At 40.6% G+C, this 19,817-nt stretch overlaps 2 protein-coding genes across 2 annotated transcripts; both read left to right on the top strand.

The window, feature by feature from the left end:
• Positions 1-1,200: 1,200 nt before the first annotated feature.
• Positions 1,201-4,004, top strand: TSPYL1 (TSPY-like 1). Its single transcript, XM_008575625.1, has one exon. The coding sequence runs from the start codon at positions 1,290-1,292 to the stop codon at positions 2,577-2,579; it is 1,290 nt and encodes a 429-aa protein (XP_008573847.1). The 5' UTR covers positions 1,201-1,289; the 3' UTR covers positions 2,580-4,004.
• Positions 4,005-15,832: 11,828 nt separating this feature from the next.
• TSPYL4 (TSPY-like 4) lies at positions 15,833-19,570 on the top strand. The gene has a single exon (XM_008575624.1). It carries the CDS (start codon positions 15,915-15,917, stop codon positions 17,151-17,153), a length of 1,239 nt encoding a protein of 412 aa, XP_008573846.1. The 5' UTR covers positions 15,833-15,914; the 3' UTR covers positions 17,154-19,570.
• The last annotated feature ends 247 nt before the right edge of the window (positions 19,571-19,817 follow it).

Below are 19,817 nucleotides of genomic sequence, written 5' to 3'. Positions count from 1 at the left end.
CCATCTCCAGATCTTTAACTTAATCATACATGCAAAGTCCCTTTTGCCACGTAACAGGTTCTGAGGATTATGACATGAACATCTTTAGGGGCCATCAGCCTACCACACAAGGCAAATCAAGTAGAAAAAAATGTTCGCCTCTTACATCTTGGGCCAACCAGCTGTATGTTGCATCTTGCAAATCTGTTTTCTACTTCACGGACATTTTGCTGATCCATTTTACCTGGCTTTTCCTCATAAAATGGGGGTGAATGGCCCTCCACTGATATTTTATCTAACTCTCTAAGAAAACACCAGTTTAATCCACAAGTCAACAAACTGAAACAATCAAAGAGACACCAAAGAGAGCTCAACTCTGTGAGCTGTTTGCCATGAATAGATACTTCATTAGAGCCAAACTTTCTTACTTTACAGAACTAAATACATTAATAAATCAATAGTTTTGGGGGCTGGAAGTAGCTATCATTTCCTCCTTCTTGCAGTGAGGGGGCATGGAGCAAGATTTAGCAAATTGATCCAGGCTTAATTCCTGCCAATACGTATTATACTGAAAGAAATGAAGTAAGGCCTGGATTCATTACCTTGGCTTGTCTAGAAAGGAGAGAATTGGAAACACAGTGATTATTTAACACTTATTTGACGCAGATTATAAATTGAGGACCAGCAATGAATAATATGCATCACTTTAGTGGTAAAAAGCAGCTGAGTAGCTTTTTCTCCCAGTAATGGTAGAGGCTAGAATTGATATTTTCATGTCACTTTTACTTAAGGAAAAGCAAACATTCCGCTATTCATCTTAGTTAAAAATAAAGAGAAGACTTTTGCTCTCAGCCATATGGAGCAAGAGTGTCGATTTAGTCTCCTACCTCAAAAAACATGAAAACCAGAAAAACATTTGTTTTCAGACACTCGATGGCAGTATTAAGACTGGGATCACCATACTCGCTCCAGCTTGCATACTGGGGGAAGTTTCCAGATGCAATGCAAGGAGAGTCGTCAGTGCCATTCGTCTCTGAAGACGACCTACATCTACTTATGTAAGTAAAATTACAATTCCAACTGGTTACATTTACAGAAGTAAAAGTAAGAGAACACTCCTGGCTACAGAGTACGGCGCAGAAAAGAGGGGCGCGGCAAATTCTCGCGATAGGGTGAGATCTACAGCCCTGACGTCACCGCCACAGAGACGCTCGCGAGACCAGAGGGTGAGCGGTGTAAGCGGCGGCTAGTCCCGAGCAAGGCTTCTGTGAGGAAAACAGGCGTTCATCTACCGTTGCTTTGTTACCATCATGAGCGACCTGGATGGGGTCGAGAGGACCTCTCTCCCCCAAACCCGCAGCCTCACTATTGCCGACCATGACCCGGGAGACTCGGACCCACACCAGTGCCTGACGCTCCGGGAGGGAACCGAGGCGACACAGGTGATGGCGGAAACGGGTGAGGGAAGCTTGGAGACCGTCGCGATCCCACCGCCTCAGCTTTCAGAGGAGGGGGGAGTACCGTCGGATCCCGCGGACTGTGGCCATACTACACTGACCCGAGTCGACGGGGGTCGCAGCCACGTAGCGACCAAAGGCGGGCAGGAAGAGGCTCCGCCTCCCACGGTGGGCCTGGAAGCAGCCTCTTTGTTGGCGGCAACTGACAGCAGCCCGGAAAATGGCTTTCAGGATGGGGGGAAGGCCCTAGAAGCCTGTGGCGCAGAGTGGTCGGGGTCTGAGGTGATGGCGGGGGCGAAGGCCGCGGAAGTGGCGACCGAAAAGAACGTCACCTTCCCTGTAGCAATGGATGCGGAGAAGAGGGCTGAGGTGGTGCTGAAGGAGGGAGTGGAAGAGGAGATGCAGGTGGAAGAGAAGCCCGTGGATGAAGAAGTAGAAGTGGTGGAGGAAAATAGAGTGGAAGAGGAGGTGAAGGAGGAGGCAGGGCCCTGGCCTCTGAATGTGGCTCTCCGCATGAATCCTCTGGAGGCCATCCAGTTGGAACTGGACACTGTGAATGCTCAGGCTGACAGGGCCTTCCAACAGCTGGAGCACAAGTTTGGGCGAATGCGTCGACACTACCTGGAGCGGAGAAACTACATCATTCAGAATATCCCGGGCTTCTGGATGACTGCCTTTCGGAACCACCCTCAATTGTCCCCCATGATTAGGGGCCAAGATGCAGAGATGTTAAGGTATATAACCAATTTGGAGGTAAAGGAACTCAGACACCCTAGGACTGGCTGCAAATTCAAGTTCTTCTTCCGAAGAAACCCCTATTTCAGAAATAAGCTGATTGTCAAGGAATATGAGGTCAGATCGTCTGGCCGGGTGGTGTCTCTTTCTACTCCAATCATATGGCGCAGAGGACGTGAACCCCAGTCCTTCATTCGCAGAAACCAAGACCTCATCTGCAGCTTCTTCACCTGGTTTTCAGACCACAGCCTTCCAGAGTCTGACAAAATTGCTGAGATTATCAAAGAGGACCTTTGGCCAAATCCACTGCAATATTACCTGTTGCGTGAAGGAGTCCGTAGAGCCAGACGTCGCCCAATAAGGGAGCCAGTGGAGATCCCCAGGCCCTTTGGGTTCCAGTCGGGTTAAACTTTGCCCTTGACAGTACTCCTGCACAAGGTCCCCTACCACCTCATGCTGGAACTGTGCTTGGGAAACAGCAATGGGTATGCTTTTTTTGTTTTGTTTTAATTTTTTGCTGACCTTTCTGCATCCTCTCTTCCTCTGGATATTCAGTTCTTTCAACCTCAAGATTGAGACTGTCGTGGACATGGTTCTCCACTTCCACATTGCCTTCATGCTATTCTGCATTAATACTGTGTGTTGCATGGCCACTGTTCACACTGCTTCTAAGCCAAGCAAATGATGCTGTAAGATTGCACTGCCTTTATCTACACTTCTAGGGGCCCTGTGTTCCCAGGGCCTCCGATCTGCTTACTGCCACCTGCTGTCTGCTGTGCATCTAGCAGTAGAGGCACATGGCCTGTGGACAGTTACTGGACATTAATGAATCAAGGAAGAGAAGCAATGGGGAACTTGTTCTATGTGATTTATGCTACTCCATCCTGCACCTCTGGTCACTTATTGCTGCCTCCCACTAGCTATGCCCACCTGCCTTGGTTTCTGCCAAGGTCCCTTTCTCTGTCTCTCCCCCCTTTTCTCCTATCTCTTAAAAAAAAAAAAAAATGACGGCTTAGGAACATCTGCAAAAGCAGGCTTTTTAGTTTATTTTAGTTGTTTCATTTACGGAGACAGAGAGGTTGTCCTGTAAAATATACTGTTAGAGCTCTTTTTGTCCTCTTTGCTCTCTTCCCAACACACCAGCCCCTTTAGCAAGTCCTAGAAGGTTTAAAGGAGACAGATCTAGATAGAATGAAAGGTGAGGTATAGTTTATAGTAGAGGGAAGAACTAAGAGATCGTGTTTGGTGCCCTTAGCAGGGGAAACTGAACAAAAAGCCTGAACAAGAGTTCTTTAAAGAAACACACACAGTGCAACTTTGGATGCTTTCTCTCTTGTTTTTATTTGGCCTAATTTATGTGAAGGTTAATACTGTGTCCTTATTTCACTAGTATTTAGTAAAATCTTATTTTCTGTGTTTCTACTTATTGGGAAAATTGAACTATACAATCTTTCTTTTGCTTTCAACTGGGAACATTTAGAAGAATAACAGTCTTAATTTGCTGTCCAATATAGAGACTTATGTGAATATTTATAACAGTTTTCAACTTGTTCTACTCTGTTAAACTGTATTCTTAGAAACATAGTTTGAATAACTTGGTGTCTACCAGACTTGTCAAATTGTTGTCTTCATGGAAAATTAATCTACAAAAATGTGTGGCTTGTTTGATTGTCTCACTTGGTAATTTGCCCTGGTAACAATTTAGTAATTGATGTGTCTCTTTTCCTAAATTGCATAAATACCTGTGAGAATACTCTGTCAAATTGGAAGTGTACCACTGGCATATTTATCTTCCTTTACTTGCATGATGGTTAAAATAAAAGCATGTCACTACTGGATTTCTTATTTTTCACCCTGCCCACAAACATGCTCAAATGAAATTTTTCAAGTTAATGAGAGATTATGGAGTCATTAAATTTCTTAAAAGGACAAAATAAGCATTATCCCAAAGGTAAGAAAATAGGGCACAGAACTATACCTTCCAAGGTAGGGAGGGTAATTATTGCTGTTGTTGTTTTCCTTTAAAATGTTAGCAATTGCAACTGCTTACTCATGATGTCACTTCTTTCCTCCATTTCTGTGTCCGTAAATGATATTCTCAGGTCATTCAGCCTCTTTCTTTTATTCACTTGTGCATTTAATAAGCAGACATCAGGGAGTATCTATCATATGTGATGTACTCTTCTATTCTTATACTTTCTGTAAAAACTTGTTCATTCTTGTCTTCAGACTTCACTACCACCCGTTTCTATCTGTCAAATCCTTCAAGGCCTGTCCTTGTTTTTGTTTTTGGCAGCTGGCTGGTTTGGGGATTAAATCTGTGACCTTGGTGTTACAAGCCTGTGCAAGGCTTGTCCTTGGTAACTCCTCTGCCTTGTAGTCTTTCTGTTCCCTGTAGGGAAGATAAAGTGTTTCTTTATGTACTTAATGTACTTTGTAGGAACCTCTGTTCTAGAAAGTAACACATAATTATTCATTATAGTGAATTCCACAAATATTTATTAAGGCATTCTGTTAGGCCCAGGGAAGAGAAAAAGAATAAGAGAAAGTCCATTCCCTTCATTGTTAAAGAATTGAGGAAGGGCTGTTATGCAAACAAACGGAGAATGATACAGTAAAATAAAATACAGAGATATATTTTCACACGATTTCCACATTTTCACTCTTATTAGTTTGAAAATTGAAAGTAAGCATGGAGTGCCTTTTACATCCCTCACTGCATCTAGTATAATGTTTTGTACATAGTTGTCAGCAGGTAAATATTTATTGAATGACAGAATGAATGAACAACTGAGATGGGGAAAAAGAACAAAATAACCTAGGGCTGAAAAATTTTTTTGTGTTTTTGTTGCGGGGAGGCTGGCTGGTATGGGAATCTGAACCCTTGATCTTGGTATAGAAAGAATTTTAATAAGATAATGGAAAGAAGAAATGGTTTTCAAGGCATTTGTAAAAATGATGTCAAAAAGGTTTGCAAAACCATTCCTAAATAACAGCAAAATTTCTCATTTTAGTAATTAGAAAAGTTTCAAACACTTAAACATTTAATCTTTCACTTGCCATTTTAACAGCATTACTTAATTTTGGGTCACCTTTTATGGTTTTGTACATTTTAAGGTGGTTATTACACTGGAAATAGGAGAGGGTTAGACTGTAGACATTTGCTGTCCAATACAGTAGTAGCCTTTAGCCACCAAAGGCTTTTGAGCATTTGAAATGTGGCTAGTCTAAACTTAGATTGTAAAAATATTGGATTTCAAAGACTTAGTATGGAAAAAAGTATAAAATATCTCAATTTTTTCATATTGATTGCATGTTGAAATAATATTTTTGATATTGTGTTAAATATTAAAATTAATTTTCCCTGTTTTTTCGTTGTTTAATGTGGCTATTAGTAAATTTTAAATTACATAGGATAGCAGGGCTCTAGACTTCCTGAAAGCATAAAATTCTAATTCTCAAAGCAAAATATTTGTAAAAATTAATCATGTTACTGCTTCCCATAAATTTTTTGTGACTCTTAAGACAAGGATTATCTGGCTAAAATTCAAGAGGGGTAAAGTAGAGCTAGAGGCCAATGTCTAAAAAGAGGGTAAAATATCTTTAATGAACTTGTTCTCAAGTACCTAAGATATACTGAGTACTTTGCAAAATGTAATGTGCATCACTTTCTGGATACGGATAGGGTAGATTTGGGTGCCAAATTGACACATCTTTATGTTAAGTTTCTAACAACATTAAAGACCTATAGATACCTATCCTTTCTAAAAGAAAATTCTCAGTATTTTTTAGTTTACAGATGTACATGATGCTCAGGAAATAAAATAATTTCAGTCATTAAATATACTTTTGTGTATCTTTACATAGGCTCCATATTTTAACAGCTGGCTAGGAACAGAAGGGGAATGTATCTGAATCCAGCATTGCATCAAGTGAATTCAATAAGTGCTCACCACTTGAAGAAAGTGCATACTTTATATTTGAAAATTAGTGGCCTTGTAATTATGGCAATTTTGCCATAATTTCTTTTTGGATACTATCACAAAGTATTACATGGAATAGTAAAGCAGAGGTTGTTCTTGTCCTTGAGGAACTCACTCTAATTGAGGGGGTACCATTCCTTGGATATTTCCTCCTTTTCTCCAGCAAATGCACACACTAAAGTCAGCCATCGCACACAAGCAAACTCAGATGGGACCAACCTGGCTGAGAGGAGGTGTCAGACATAATCAGGACCAACTTCCCCTCCCTCAATATTAATATATAATTGAAGTACTAGACTGTATAGAAGTGACAGGCTCTTTATCCATTTGTTAGTATGGGGGGGTGTTCTACTTGAGAGCAGTAGTTTCTTCATGTTTACTTTAAATGCTTTGAGCTCTGAAGGGCCACCTTGGTCCGTTTCCTATGACCTCAGGGATTCTTAAAACCTGAAGAAGAGTTTCCATCAAGCCACATTAGGAAAAATGTGGATGTCTAATTTTGGACTTCACTTTTTTAGGATTTGCTTTTAAGGTAATTTTCTTGACAACAGGCAGGAGGAAATGGTTCAATTAAAAATGAAAGGCCCTGTTAACACCAAGGTCAAGGGTTCATATCCCCATACCAGCCAGCCACCACCCCCCACCACCGCCAAAAGAGCATCACTTAGGTACATTAATTTTTTAAAATATCCAGATGTCTTAGAAATGGCCTGATGAACAGGGAAGACACATTACATGTAAACTGGGATTAAATTCCAGTTTTACAATTACCACATAGTGCATTAGCCAAAATAAACTACTCTGAGCCTCAGTTTCCTTATCCATAATGTAGGGATTATAATACCTGTATTATAAGCTAATGTTCTAGGATGCATTTGGAGAATGTATTATTAGGTTGTAGAGAGGATAACAGTAACAGCAAACATTTGAGAGCTAACTACATGCCCGACACCATGCTAAAAGATTCCAAGGATTAACATAGTTGTAATAAGAGGTTTGACTGAAAACACCAAGCACAATGCCTGGCATATAATATGTAATTAATATTAACTTCCACTTGTCTTCCTCTCAATTTAAATTTCTCATTTAATTTACATCCAGACACAAAGTCATCTAGTTTCATGGTTCTCAAATCTGGCTGCTCATTATAGATGCCAGCTTTGAAAAAATACTGATGTCCAGTCTCTACCCCAAATCCATTAAATTAGATTAGACCCTAAGGTGCAGCCAAGCTTGAGAATCATGAATAACCCTCTCCTTGAACTCAAGTGAGATAATACCCACTCTCTTCCCAATTTTGTCAAATTGACTCAGAAATTCCACGTTATAACATCCAGCTATTCCAAAGGGCCTGGCATGTAGTAGGCTCTCAGTACATATGCTCTATATTTTGTTCCTATTCTTTTGCAGAATGGTATTAACCATTAAGAGCTCTTCAAGTCCATTAACAGATGTCCTTTATCTTTCAAATTCCCTTGTAAAAAAAGACGTGACCTTTCAGTGATCTCCTTTACTTCTACTATTTGCCCTTCCAAAGTGTCTAAATATGTTATTAGATTTTTGGTATGTTGGGTATAATTTACATACAGAGCACAAGAATGTTCATAGCAACTTTATTCATTATAGTCCCAAACTAGTAACAACCCAAATGTACAACAAATTAATAAACAAATTGTGTATTCATACAGTGGATCACCACTTAGCAGAAAAAAGGAACAAACTATTGATCATGCAACAACATGGATAAATCTCAAAAACATGTTAAGTGAAAGACACCAGACAAAGGAATACATATGATGGTACTTCAAAAAGTTCATGGAAAGATTCATACTACCTTTTTTTCACGGCTAGCCAGTATGGGGATCCAAACCCTTGACCTCGGTATTACTGATACATGGAGCGCCACCGCGCTTCCCAAGCGGCGCACTTATCCAGTGCGCCACCGGGCCGGCCCCATATGATCTTTTAATTACATTTTTCCATGAACTTTTTGAAATACCCTCATGCTTTATAATTCCATGCATATGAAGTTCAATAGCATGACAAACTTCTGTATGGTGAGTGAAATTCAAAGTGTTGTTGTCTCAGGGTCTGGGGGAGTAACTAGAAAGAAGCTTGGGCAGATTTTCTTTTTTTTTTTTTTAAAGATGACCGGTAAGGGGATCTCAACCCTTGGCTTGGTGTTGTCAGCACCACGCTCAGCTAGTGAGCCAACCGGCCATCCCTATATAGGATCCGAACCCGTGGCCTTGGTGTTATCAGCACTGCACTCTCCCGAGTGAGCCACGGGCCAGCCCTTGAGCAGATTTTCAAGGGTAATAGTAATACTCCATATTTTGATTTGGGTGATGATAACAGAGGTGTACCCATTTGTCAGACATAAAATTATATACCTAAGATTTATGCATTTTAGTTTAAGTAAATTATACCTCAATAAATAAGATGTTTAAATATCGTTGATAGGGCCAGCTGTGGCTCACTCGAGAGAGTGTGGTGCTGATAACACGAAGGCCACGAGTTTGGATCCCATATAAGGATGGCCGGTTAGCTCACTGGGTGAGCATGGTGCTGACAACACCAAGTCAAGGATTAAGATCCCCTTACTGGTCATCTTTTAAAAAAAATAAAAAATAAAATAAAAAATAAATAAATAAATATTTTTGAGAATTCAAAAACTGGAACTCCATTTGCCTATCTCCAGTTTTTATGGCTTCTCTCCCCCTGTGGTTAAAGAAAAGTTGCTGTGTCTACTTGCAAGACTATATTTGCAAGTTCTCACTGTTGTTTTGCTTATAATTTCATTTATATTTCCAACCTTGGAACTACTTTTTAAACTTACACTCCCTCAATTCCAGGCCAAAATTGATCTTTTTAAAAATTCTCTTAACTTACAAACTAAGAGGTCTGTCATCAACTGGTCAGTGAAGTCTGCTCAGGACATATTGTTCCGGAGATAGTACTGGCATACGCAAAGATGAACTCCCTGGGGCACTCTCAAGAATTTCTCTGAGCTTCTTTTCTCCATTTCTGGACATTAACATGCCCACAAAATGCTTCTTTCTGACTTCAGCTCCAACCTGCTTCTCTCCATTACTCTAAAGCAGTGGATTCACAGAAGGTGGTCCCTAAACCAGCAGCATCAGCACTGTCTGGATCTTCTTAGAGATGCAGATTTTTGGACCCCACTTCTGACCTCCTGAAACAAGCTGTGGATCTAGGGCCTAGCAACCACGTTTTAACCAGTGTTCTAGGTGATTCTGATTCATGCTAACATTTGGGAATCATTGCTTTAAACCCTGTTGCTTCTTCAGTTTCATCTCCAGTTGATTCCATTTCCTTAATTAAGTTTTCATCATAAAAACAAAACAGAGCAAAACACAATGTTTACCTATATGAATAATCACAATGAGTTCCCTACCCCATGCAGTCACAGTTTGGATATCCAGTTCTGCACCAACTTTATATCTGTCTTCATAATCTTCTCTAGAAATTACTAGATATATTAGGATCTCCTGTGTATACTTTTATTTAGTAATCCTATGGTTCAGTATCACTATCACCATTTAGTAGATAAGGGAAAAGTCTCAGCAAATAGAAGTGTATTACCCAAGATGTAAGTAACATAGGCCACATTCAATTAGAGTTTCTCATGTCAAGCTAAGACACCTTGAACCATATCTCAGCAGTCTGTAAGCTAATTTTGCCATAAGAATGTATTTAAAATTCCAATTAACTATGAAATTCCAATTAACTATGAATCATTTGGCCTTAGTTGAAAGTTATTCCTAATCCACTCATGAATGGCTTTTGAAATGTATATGTCTATTTACTTATCTTTATTTATGTTAAACAATAGAAGGTCTCCAAATCCTATCATATTATAACTGTTTCCTGTCAGTTATATAAAAATGTAACTTTTAATATTTACTGCCAGAATTAAATTGTTTGGTTGTACTTTTCCTTAGAAGAACAGAATAGACCAAAGCAGTACAAATGTTTTAATATTCTTCTGGAATTTGGCTGCTGAGATGTAAAGAACTGTTGATGCCACTAAGAAATGCAGATAATGTTTATTTATTGAGGTTTAATTTAGTCAGTAGAGTTGTTGTTTATAACTGGCACTTAACACTTAATTCTCATCCTCTTCACCAAACTCCAACTTCACTTAGAACAATGCAATTGAGTTGTGTTCAGATGGCTCCAAAAACAAGAGAGAACAAATAAGACTCATTTTCCTTTCTCAATGGTTCTTAAAGAGTTCACTAACTGAAATATCAAGAGATTGCAGTTGTCCAATCATGCCAGCAAGACTAACAACCAAGTTCATGTGTACAGTTTTAAGATGCTATAGATTGATTATATCATGAGCAGTCATTTGGAGATGTTAAAATGTGAAAAAAAAATGTGTGTTTTAGAATGGAAAAGATATGTGCTGTGTAAATTGAGTAAGTTTTGTGCTTTTCCCCAGTACTTTATCATAACGCTGCTCACCATTTCAGAAAATCTCATTACCCAAAGCACTGCTGCTTACAGTAGTTTCATACACTGGTGATTCTATAGGTATAACCATCTAACTGCTTCATCATGTCATAAAGTGTAGGCATGCGGAAGCATTTAGATATTGAAATAGATATTTAAAAAATTAATTCCTGGGCCAGCCCGTGGCTCACTCGGGAGAGTGCGGTGCTGATAACACCAAGGCCCCGGGTTCGGATCCCATATAGGGATGGCCGGTTCGCTCACTGGCTGAGCGTGGTGCTGACAACACCAAGTCAAGGGTTAAGATCCCCTTACCGGTCATCTTTAAAAAAAAAAAATAAAAAAATTAATTCCTTTTATTTCTCCTTTAAATTACAACTAAGATGTTATATTGATTTTTTTTTTTTAAAATTGTGTATTATAGTATACTATCTGGGATGGTGATATGTTATTTTTAAGAAAGTGCCTTCTGATTTTATATATTGTGTAGGGTTGCAGGATAGTATAATGAATGGGTGCACAGGCTAGAGTCAGATTACCTGGGATCAGATTGTGGCTCCACTATGTGCTGTGTGATCTTGGAAAAACCACTTGATCTCTCTTTGCCTCAGTTCCCTCTTAGGCAAAGTAAAGTGGAGGTCATGACATTATCACCTCGCAGGGTCCTTGTGAGGATTAAATGAGATAACACACATTTAAGTGCATAAAAGTGTCTGGTATATAGAAAGCAATAAAAAAAGTATTGAATATATATAAACAGAAACTGTATCATTCTGAAAAACAAACTTTAAAAGAGTAGCAATAGGGAATATTTCATAAATTTTCCAATATTTACTGTATACTTTACTAAAGTCATTACTATTTGTATTATGTTTGGATTTTTGTTAAACTTATCTCCTGCCAAATGAAAATTACCTTAGATTTTTATGGATATTTTTCCATAGAATCATAAGTTACTCATGTACCTTTTCTGTGTAGTGAGGTTTATTGCCAACTGCCAATAGAATAGGCTCAACTGTATACAAAAATGTACTATATTCTAATGTGCAAAAAATGTAAAATACAACTCATAGCTACAATATATATCTACCCAACTCGAAAAACCAGCATAAGTCATATTATTCATTTTGGTAAAACCTTTTACAATTTTCATTTAAAACATCAAGTTTCATTAAAACATTCTGTGAGAGAGTTACTGGGCTATACAATAGTGGATGTTAAGAAGAAGGTGCCATGCAGCCATCATTGTCGACCTGGAATGAGGAGACTGACCTTCAAGAAACAACCAAGAAAGTTAAAAAGTAGAGGATAAGTGTTAAATTGATAGCAAAGGATTTAAGAGCTGTAGAAATTCAGAGGTCCATCAGAATGGTAAGGTAGTTAAGGAAGGTTTTGCATAGGAGACGGGAGGAGGCATTTTGACAATATATGTACGGCTGTGAACACGTTAACTTCTCTGTGATTCCTGGGTCCTTGTTTATGAAATTTAATGCATTTAAAATGCCTAGTGCAATCTACATGAACTAAGTTTTAAAGAATGGGCAGGCTGTTATGAGTGGAAAATGATTCAGTTGACAGAAATAAGCAAAGCTAGGGACAGGGATGTTTTGAGTAGTAGAGAGAGAAATCTTTTAAAAATCTTTGTATGAACACAAAAAAGAAAAAAGTCAACATGTAATTTTATGTTTTATTTTATTTTTTTGGTAGCTGGTTGGTACAGGGATCCGAACCCTTGACGTTGGTGTTATAACACCATGCTCTAACCAACTGAGCTAACCAGCTAGCCCCGACATATAATTTTATAATTTAAAGTTCTGTAATAGCAAACTTTTTTTTTTTTTCCCTGCATGGCAAATCAACTTTCAACTTTTACTACTTCTCTACATCTTGGCTTAGGTTATAATCCAAGGCAGTTACTCCTTTAACAGTGCGAAGATACTTTAGGAAAAAAAATGCAGAATAGAGTAAAAGAACAACTCGGTCACTTAATTATAGCACACTGTTTACTTGTTTACAAAGAAGGTAAATCAGCAGATCGATTTCATCCCACAAAGGAAACAAAAAGATTAAGAGAAAGAGGAAGGAGAGGAAAGATATAATTGCTAACCATTTAATTTGAGTTTATATTGGAAAAATAAGCACTATGCTTTTCAAATGATTTGAAAGTCACTTTCATTTGCCTCTTTATTTTGATGGTGTTTTTTTTTTTTTTTTTTTAAGTAAAATCACTAAACTTGTACAATGGTAGCATAGAAATAATCTGAGGTGTCTTGTATGATTGTGCTTTAGCCAGGGTGGACGTTAAATTATAAACAATGAAGATTAAAGTACAAGGAAGTATAAGTTCATGCTGCCTACTTCTAAGAGAACTTTTGTTCTTCATAACTACATAATGTTATAATGCCACTAATTCATAGGGGTTTAAATTAATTCTGTGGGGTAGGACACCAGAATTATTAGTGTTCATTTTCATCTACGATTTTTTTTTTTTTGGTGGCTGGCCAGTATGGGGATCTGAACCCTTGGCCTTGGTGTTCATCTATGATTTTTTATTCTCTAATATTCTTGGTCTTATTGAAACATTTTCAGTATACAAAAATACTGTGATATTAATATCTAAGAGAAAAGCCATTATCATGTGTATGCTGGTCATCATGATCAATGTGGTATAATTTTAAAAAAATTATCATGCCCTTCAAAAAAAAAAAAGTAATAATTGCTATCTGGTGAGTGAATCTTGTTTGCACTTTCTTTTTCTTTTTTTTTTTTTTTTAAATGAGATAGCTGATTAGCTGGCAGGCAGCAAAGAGGTCAGTCTGGACACACCATCCTTAAGTAGGCTGACTTAGAGTACAAAATAAAGCTGCAGTGGCAGGCTGTTTCTTTGTATGGTCTGCTAGTGTACTTCCCTCAGCACCTCATTCTTAGTTGAACTACTTCCCTCACTAGAAGTTTCAGTATACATCCTGCTTTTCTCTAAATTCTTTTTCTCTCTGTCTTTAGTTCTGAACCCTTATTTGAAAGTGATCGGGCCGGCCCGTCGCTCACTCGGGAGAGTGTGGTGCTGATAACACCAAGGCCCCGGGTTCGGATCCCATATACGGATGGCCGGTTCGCTCACTGGGTGAGCGTGGTGCTAACAGCACCAAGCTAAGGGTTAAGATCCCCTTACCGGTCGTCTTTTAAAAAAAAAAAAAAAAAAAAAAAAGAAAGTGATCATAATCTGGGGTGCTCAAAATAGAGTTTTCGTTACAAAGAGTTATAATCTTTTAAACATAAATATACAAAATTTAATTTACCCTTTGGACTTGAATTTTTCTAAGGATTAACACCATTATGTTCACACTCTAACGAACTAATTGCAATGGGTTAAATGTGTCCCCCCAAAAGTTCATGTGTTAGAAACTGATCCCCACTGTAACAGTGTTAAGAGGATGGGAAATCCAATTATGGTATTTGAAGGGTGGAGCCTTTGAGAGGTGATTGGATTGTGAGGACTCTGTCCTTATGAATAGATTAATCCATTCATGGATTAATGTATTAATTGTTTAGTGGGTTATAATGGATGCCGAGTTGTGGCTTACAATCGGAGAGCACCTGAGAAAGCTTTTGCCATTCTCACAATGTGACTGCCTGCATCACCATGGGACCCTATAAAGAGTCACCAAGAAGAAGACCTTCACAGAATGTGTTCCCTGTACTGTGGACTTCCCAGCCTCCAAAACTGTAAGAAATAAATTTCATTTCTTTGCAAATTATCAATTTCAGGTATTCTGTTATGAGCAACAGAAAATGGACTAATACACTAATAATAGTATTTTAAGAGACAATAGTTTAAGTGCCTGCAAATAGCTGATTATTGCTTCTGTCCTGCAGTGAATTACCACAGGAATAAATCTGGCAAATATTTGCTGACTTCATGCCCATAGGCATTATGAAGCAGGAACTATATCTTAGATTAAGATTATAAAGTGAGGAAAAGAGACACATAATATGCATCATTACTTTCTTTTTTTTTTTTTTTTTTGCCACTCATATTAGTTAAAAGTGAAGAGGAAATATTGTCCAATTGTTTTGTATACATTGGACAAAGCGTATACATTTTAAAGTCTATAAGGCAAATTGAAATAATCCTTTATTATTTCTTGTTAGGATGAGAGACGTCTCCCTTTCAGCTGCTCCTGCTTTTTTTTTTTTTTTTTTTTAATTCTTTCTTTATTTATTTGCTGATTGAATCATAATCGATTATACATATTTTTGGGATTCATTTTTGACATATGTTGATCAAATCGATATTACTAGTATGTATATTGTTACAAATTGTACTTATTCTTTATGCCCCTTGTTCAATCTCTCCCTATCTCCCTGTCCCTCCCCTCTCCCACCACTGATAACCCTAGATTTCTTCTCTCCCTCTGAAAGAGTAATGGTTCCTCTGCTGATTTGTTGCCTAGATCATCTGTCCAATGCTGACAGGTGTGTTCAGGTCCCCCAATATTATCATAGAGCAGAGGTTTATTTTTTTTTTATTTTTATTTTATTTTATTTTTTTAAAGTTGACCGGTAAGGGGATCTTAACCCTTGACTTGGTGTTGTCAGCACCACGCTCAGCCAGTGAGCGAACCGGCCATCCCTATGTGGGATCCGAACCCGAGGCCTTGGTGTTATCAGCACCGCACTCTACCGAGTGAGCCACGGGCCGGCCCAGCTGCTCCTGATTTTTAAAATCATCACACAACACAGCGACACTTCTGTTTAAAAATCAAACTCTGCTCATTTCAATTCTTTGGTAATAGCCATGCATAGACACCTGAAAAAAGTAAGGCCAGTGAGTTGGTGAATCTACTTTGTGATTCTTGAAAGCCCAAGACCTAACTGACTTGACTAGACAATAACCTTTTTTACTTTTTAAGTAAATATTTGAGACAGTTAATAGCTTAGTGCCTTAGGTATTCAGAGGCTTAGGAATCCACATTAACACAGTTCTCACATGCATGAATTTGGTCTACATCCATGCGTGTAATCAAATTTCTTTTCTAGACAGATTAAACGCGTAGCATCTTGTAACAAGAAGACAAAGGAATGCGCTTGATCGACAGGCGCATCACCGGCGCAGCGAGTTCTCGCGCGATGATGAGACGCCACCGCCCTGACGTCACCGGTTGCCGTGGCAGCCGCCGCCGGAGAGGAGAAGAGGGGTGGTACTAACTGCCGGTTGAGGGGGAGAGCGGCTGCGGCAGAGGACGAGTCTTCTTCTCACGCAGGTCGGACTTGTACCAAAATGAGCGGCCTGGATGGGGGCAACAAGCTCTCTCTCGGTAATACCTGCGGCCTTGCTACTCCTGAACATGCCGCAGGAGATCCGGACCTAAACCAGGGCCTCCGCGAGGAAGCCGAGGTGACGCAGGCGATGGCGGACACAGGTGGGAGCAGTTTGGAGACTGCTGCGGAGGGAGATGCACCTCGGGATGCCTCAAACTGTCGCCCCGCGCTCCGTATCCGAGTTGCTGGGAGTCGCGGCGGAGCAGCTACCAAAGCGGGGCAGGAAGATGCTCCGCCTCTCACGAAGGACCTGGAGGCTGCCTCAGTCTCCGTGGTAGCTGACAATAGCCAGAAAAATGGCTGTCAGCGCGGAGAGCCGCGCATCCCTGCTGGGCAGAAGGCTCTAGAAGGCTGTGGCGCAGGGGAGTTGGGGTCCCAGGTGATGCCTGGGGCGAAGGCCAAGGAAGTGACGACTAAAAAGTGCGCCACCTCAGCAGCAGCGGAAAAGGAGGGAGAAGCAGAGGCGGTGATGAAGGAAAAGAAGATGGTACAGAAGGAAAAAAAGGTGGGAGGAGGAGTGAAAGAGGAGACGCAGCCCAGGACCCCGAAGATCAATAACTGCATGGACTCGCTGGAGGCCATTGATCAAGAGCTGTCCAACGTAAACGCCCAGGCTGACAGGGCCTTCCTTCAGCTGGAGCGCAAGTTTGGCCGGATGCGAAGGCTCCACATGCAGCGCAGGAGTTTCATCATCCAAAATATCCCAGGTTTCTGGGTCACGGCCTTTCGGAACCACGCCCAGCTCTCACCTATGATCAGTGGCCAAGATGAAGACATGATGAGGTACATGATCAATTTGGAAGTAGAGGAGCTTAAACACCCCAGAGCAGGCTGCAAATTCAGGTTCATCTTTCAGGGCAACCCCTACTTCCGAAATGAAGGGCTTGTCAAGGAATATGAGCGCAGATCCTCTGGCCGCGTGGTGTCTCTTTCCACTCCAATCCGCTGGCATCGTGGCCAAGATCCCCAGGCCCATATTCACAGGAACCGGGAAGGGAACACTATCCCCAGTTTCTTCAATTGGTTCTCAGACCACAGCCTCCTAGAATTCGACAGGGTTGCTGAGATTATCAAAGGGGAACTGTGGCCCAATCCCCTGCAATACTACCTGATGGGTGAAGGGCCCCGCAGAGGACTTCGCGGCCCAGCAAGGCAGCCAGTGGAGAGCCCTAGGTCCTTCAGATTCCAGTCCGGCTAACCTCTGCCCTTGTGAGAAGCTCCTGCGCAAGTTTCCTTACCAACTCCTTTTGGACCTATGCTTGGCCAACAGCATGCAGTCTTCTGTCTGCTTTCTCTTCATACTGAATTATTTTGTCCTTTGGTTCTTCTAAATCTTCAACAGTCAGTTGCAAGATTGTCACTTACATGCCTGTGCTCTTCCTCTGGGCCTTCATGCTTTTCTGCATCGTTGTCAGTATGTTCCAAGTGCATGGCCTGTTTTTATGCCAAGCACATGATGCTGTAGATATGTACTGCCTGCCTTTGCATGGCTTGGGACCATAGTCTTCTCCCAGTTTTTTGAGTGGTTCTCTACCACAAGGAAGCTTGATACATCTTTACAAATAGCTAGCTGGGCTTCAGACTTTATGCTGGCTGTGCTCCTGTTACCCATGTACTTATGGCAAGCTCATTGAGTTTCACCACTGCGAGATGAAACTGATATCCCAACCCAGCCATCAACCCAAACTGGACATTCCAGGCTACCATTAACTTGTTCCCAGCTGCTTCCCTGGGCCATCCACCCTACTGGTTATCAAGCAGGTGACTGGTGGGTGACTGCTAGGTATGAATGAGGTAACAGAAAAGAAGTGTTCTATGTTATCATATTGGTGTTCCTGTACCTTTGGTTACTCTGCATCCTGACCAACTACTGGTGAGTATGAAGGGCTATGCTATAGTCCACTCCTACTTGCTGTCACCTTCTGGTTGAGCTTTGCTCGGCCCACCATTATCTCCCTCCTAAGGAACCGTCTGTGGGCTTAAACTCCTAGGCAGGAAAACTATAAACCCAATTGGCTGTTAGGCAGGTTGGGCAGTAATATGTGACAGTGCCCAAAAAGCAAGGCTGGAACAGGGTGCCTTCCAGCAGTTAGCCCTTCTGAGCCTTAGCCAAGAAACCACCCTTAAGCTAGGCAGCTTTGTTAAGCAACCCCTCTTTCTCCCTCCTGCACCCACTCTGAAGATGACATAGTTGCCAGGCTGGGGGCACTGAGGGAGAGTGTTTTTGTAATGTGGGGCTTGTTATGCTTTTCTTTCCCCCGCAACTCCCCAACCTCCCCCCCCCCCACAACGCCCCGTTCCTTCCTCCCTTTCTCTCAAGCAGTTACAGCTCAGAAACAGACAACAAAACTGGGAAAGCAGGCCTTCTGCTTAATTTTCTTTCCCCCTTGACTGTGTCCAGAGAGAGAAAAGTACCATAAAATAGACTCCAGATCTCTTACTGCCCTCATTCCTCTGCCTCACTTCTTTAACAAGGCCTGAAAGTTGCAAAGGGAGCCCTAAGTTAATTGCTTAGTTGTGGATACTGTTCTTTTAGGCTAACTCTGACATCCCCACCCCTTTTCCCTATCCATTCTACTAAAACCTGTTTCTTGAGCTTTAATTTGAGAAGCTGGGACAGAGAGAAGGGCCTCATAGTGAGCAAGAGGTGAGCTAAAAGGAACCAAAACTTAGCTTCACTCCACTTTTCTAAAGGTGGAAATTCTTTTTTTGGCCATAGACTGCCTAAAAATGACCCAGGGTAGCATTTTGTATGTCACCCCTGTCCTCTGTACTACTTGATTACTGTCCTGATGTCCCACGGGCCTCCAATCCTATTGCCTGGCTTTTGTGGCCCTCAGTTCTCAGCTTCTGCATTGCCTTCCCTGCTTCTATCCTAATAAATGAGACTGCAGGCTGCAGTCTGCATTGGGGGAGATCTCAAGCCTCTTCCTAGGGGTAAGGGGATGTGGAATCGTCTGGATTTCCAGGACAAGTTCCAGTAGGTGGGACAGGGCTGTCTTGGTTGTGAGGATGTATGGTGGTCTTGATGACCATGCACCTCACCCTTTCTCCTTCTGAAGGCCTTGCTCTGAGCTCCCTAAAGATTTAGGTGGTCTGGATACCAGCAGTGGAGAGGGTGCTCTAGGCTGGGGAAATTGAGTAAAAGCCCAGAAGCAGTAATGAGCCTGCTGTGAAGTGGGCTGGGAAAGGCAGACAGGAAAGACTGAAACCCTGCAGGATCCGGGGTTGGAAGGGAGGCCCCTGAGGCACTTCCCACCGTAAAGGTAGGAGAATAAAAGTGGTTGAGGTTTAAATGGATGTCTGGAGGAGGTTTTCCTCCCATTTTTCACAACTCCTTGAATTCACCATTAGATTTTTGTAAAGAAAATGCAAAGCTGTATGTTTTATTCAAGGAGTAACCTTTATATATGTGGAAGATTAATGGTATATGCCCTTTATTTCACTGTTTTTGAGTAAAATCCTATTATTTCTCCATTTCAGCCTACTGGCAAAATTGATGTTTACAGGCCTGCTTTTTGCTTGTAATTGAGAACATGTACAAAAATTTCAAATTTATGTCCTGTGCAGTATGAAGACTTCAGTGAATATTCATTAATAGCTTGTTCTGGTCTCTGTTTATATATAGCTCTACTCTTAGAAATATAATTTGAATAATGTAATCTTTCAAGTTTCAGGATTTTACAAATTGTTGCTATGTCTTGTGAAAGTAATCTCAAAAAGAAAATATAACTCTGTTGTTTTATTTGATATTTCTTGCCCTAGTAATTATGTACTTGACGTTTATGTTCCTAACTAGTATAAGAACTAGTGAAATTACTCTGTCAAACTAAATGAAGATCAGTAATACTTCTGTCTTCTC

Source organism: Galeopterus variegatus, unplaced genomic scaffold, assembly GCF_000696425.1.
Source record: "Galeopterus variegatus unplaced genomic scaffold, G_variegatus-3.0.2 Scaffold1220, whole genome shotgun sequence".
Taxonomy (NCBI): domain Eukaryota; kingdom Metazoa; phylum Chordata; class Mammalia; order Dermoptera; family Cynocephalidae; genus Galeopterus; species Galeopterus variegatus.
The sequence above is the reverse complement of the archived record's forward strand: the minus strand, read 5'-3'. Positions and strand labels throughout refer to the sequence as shown.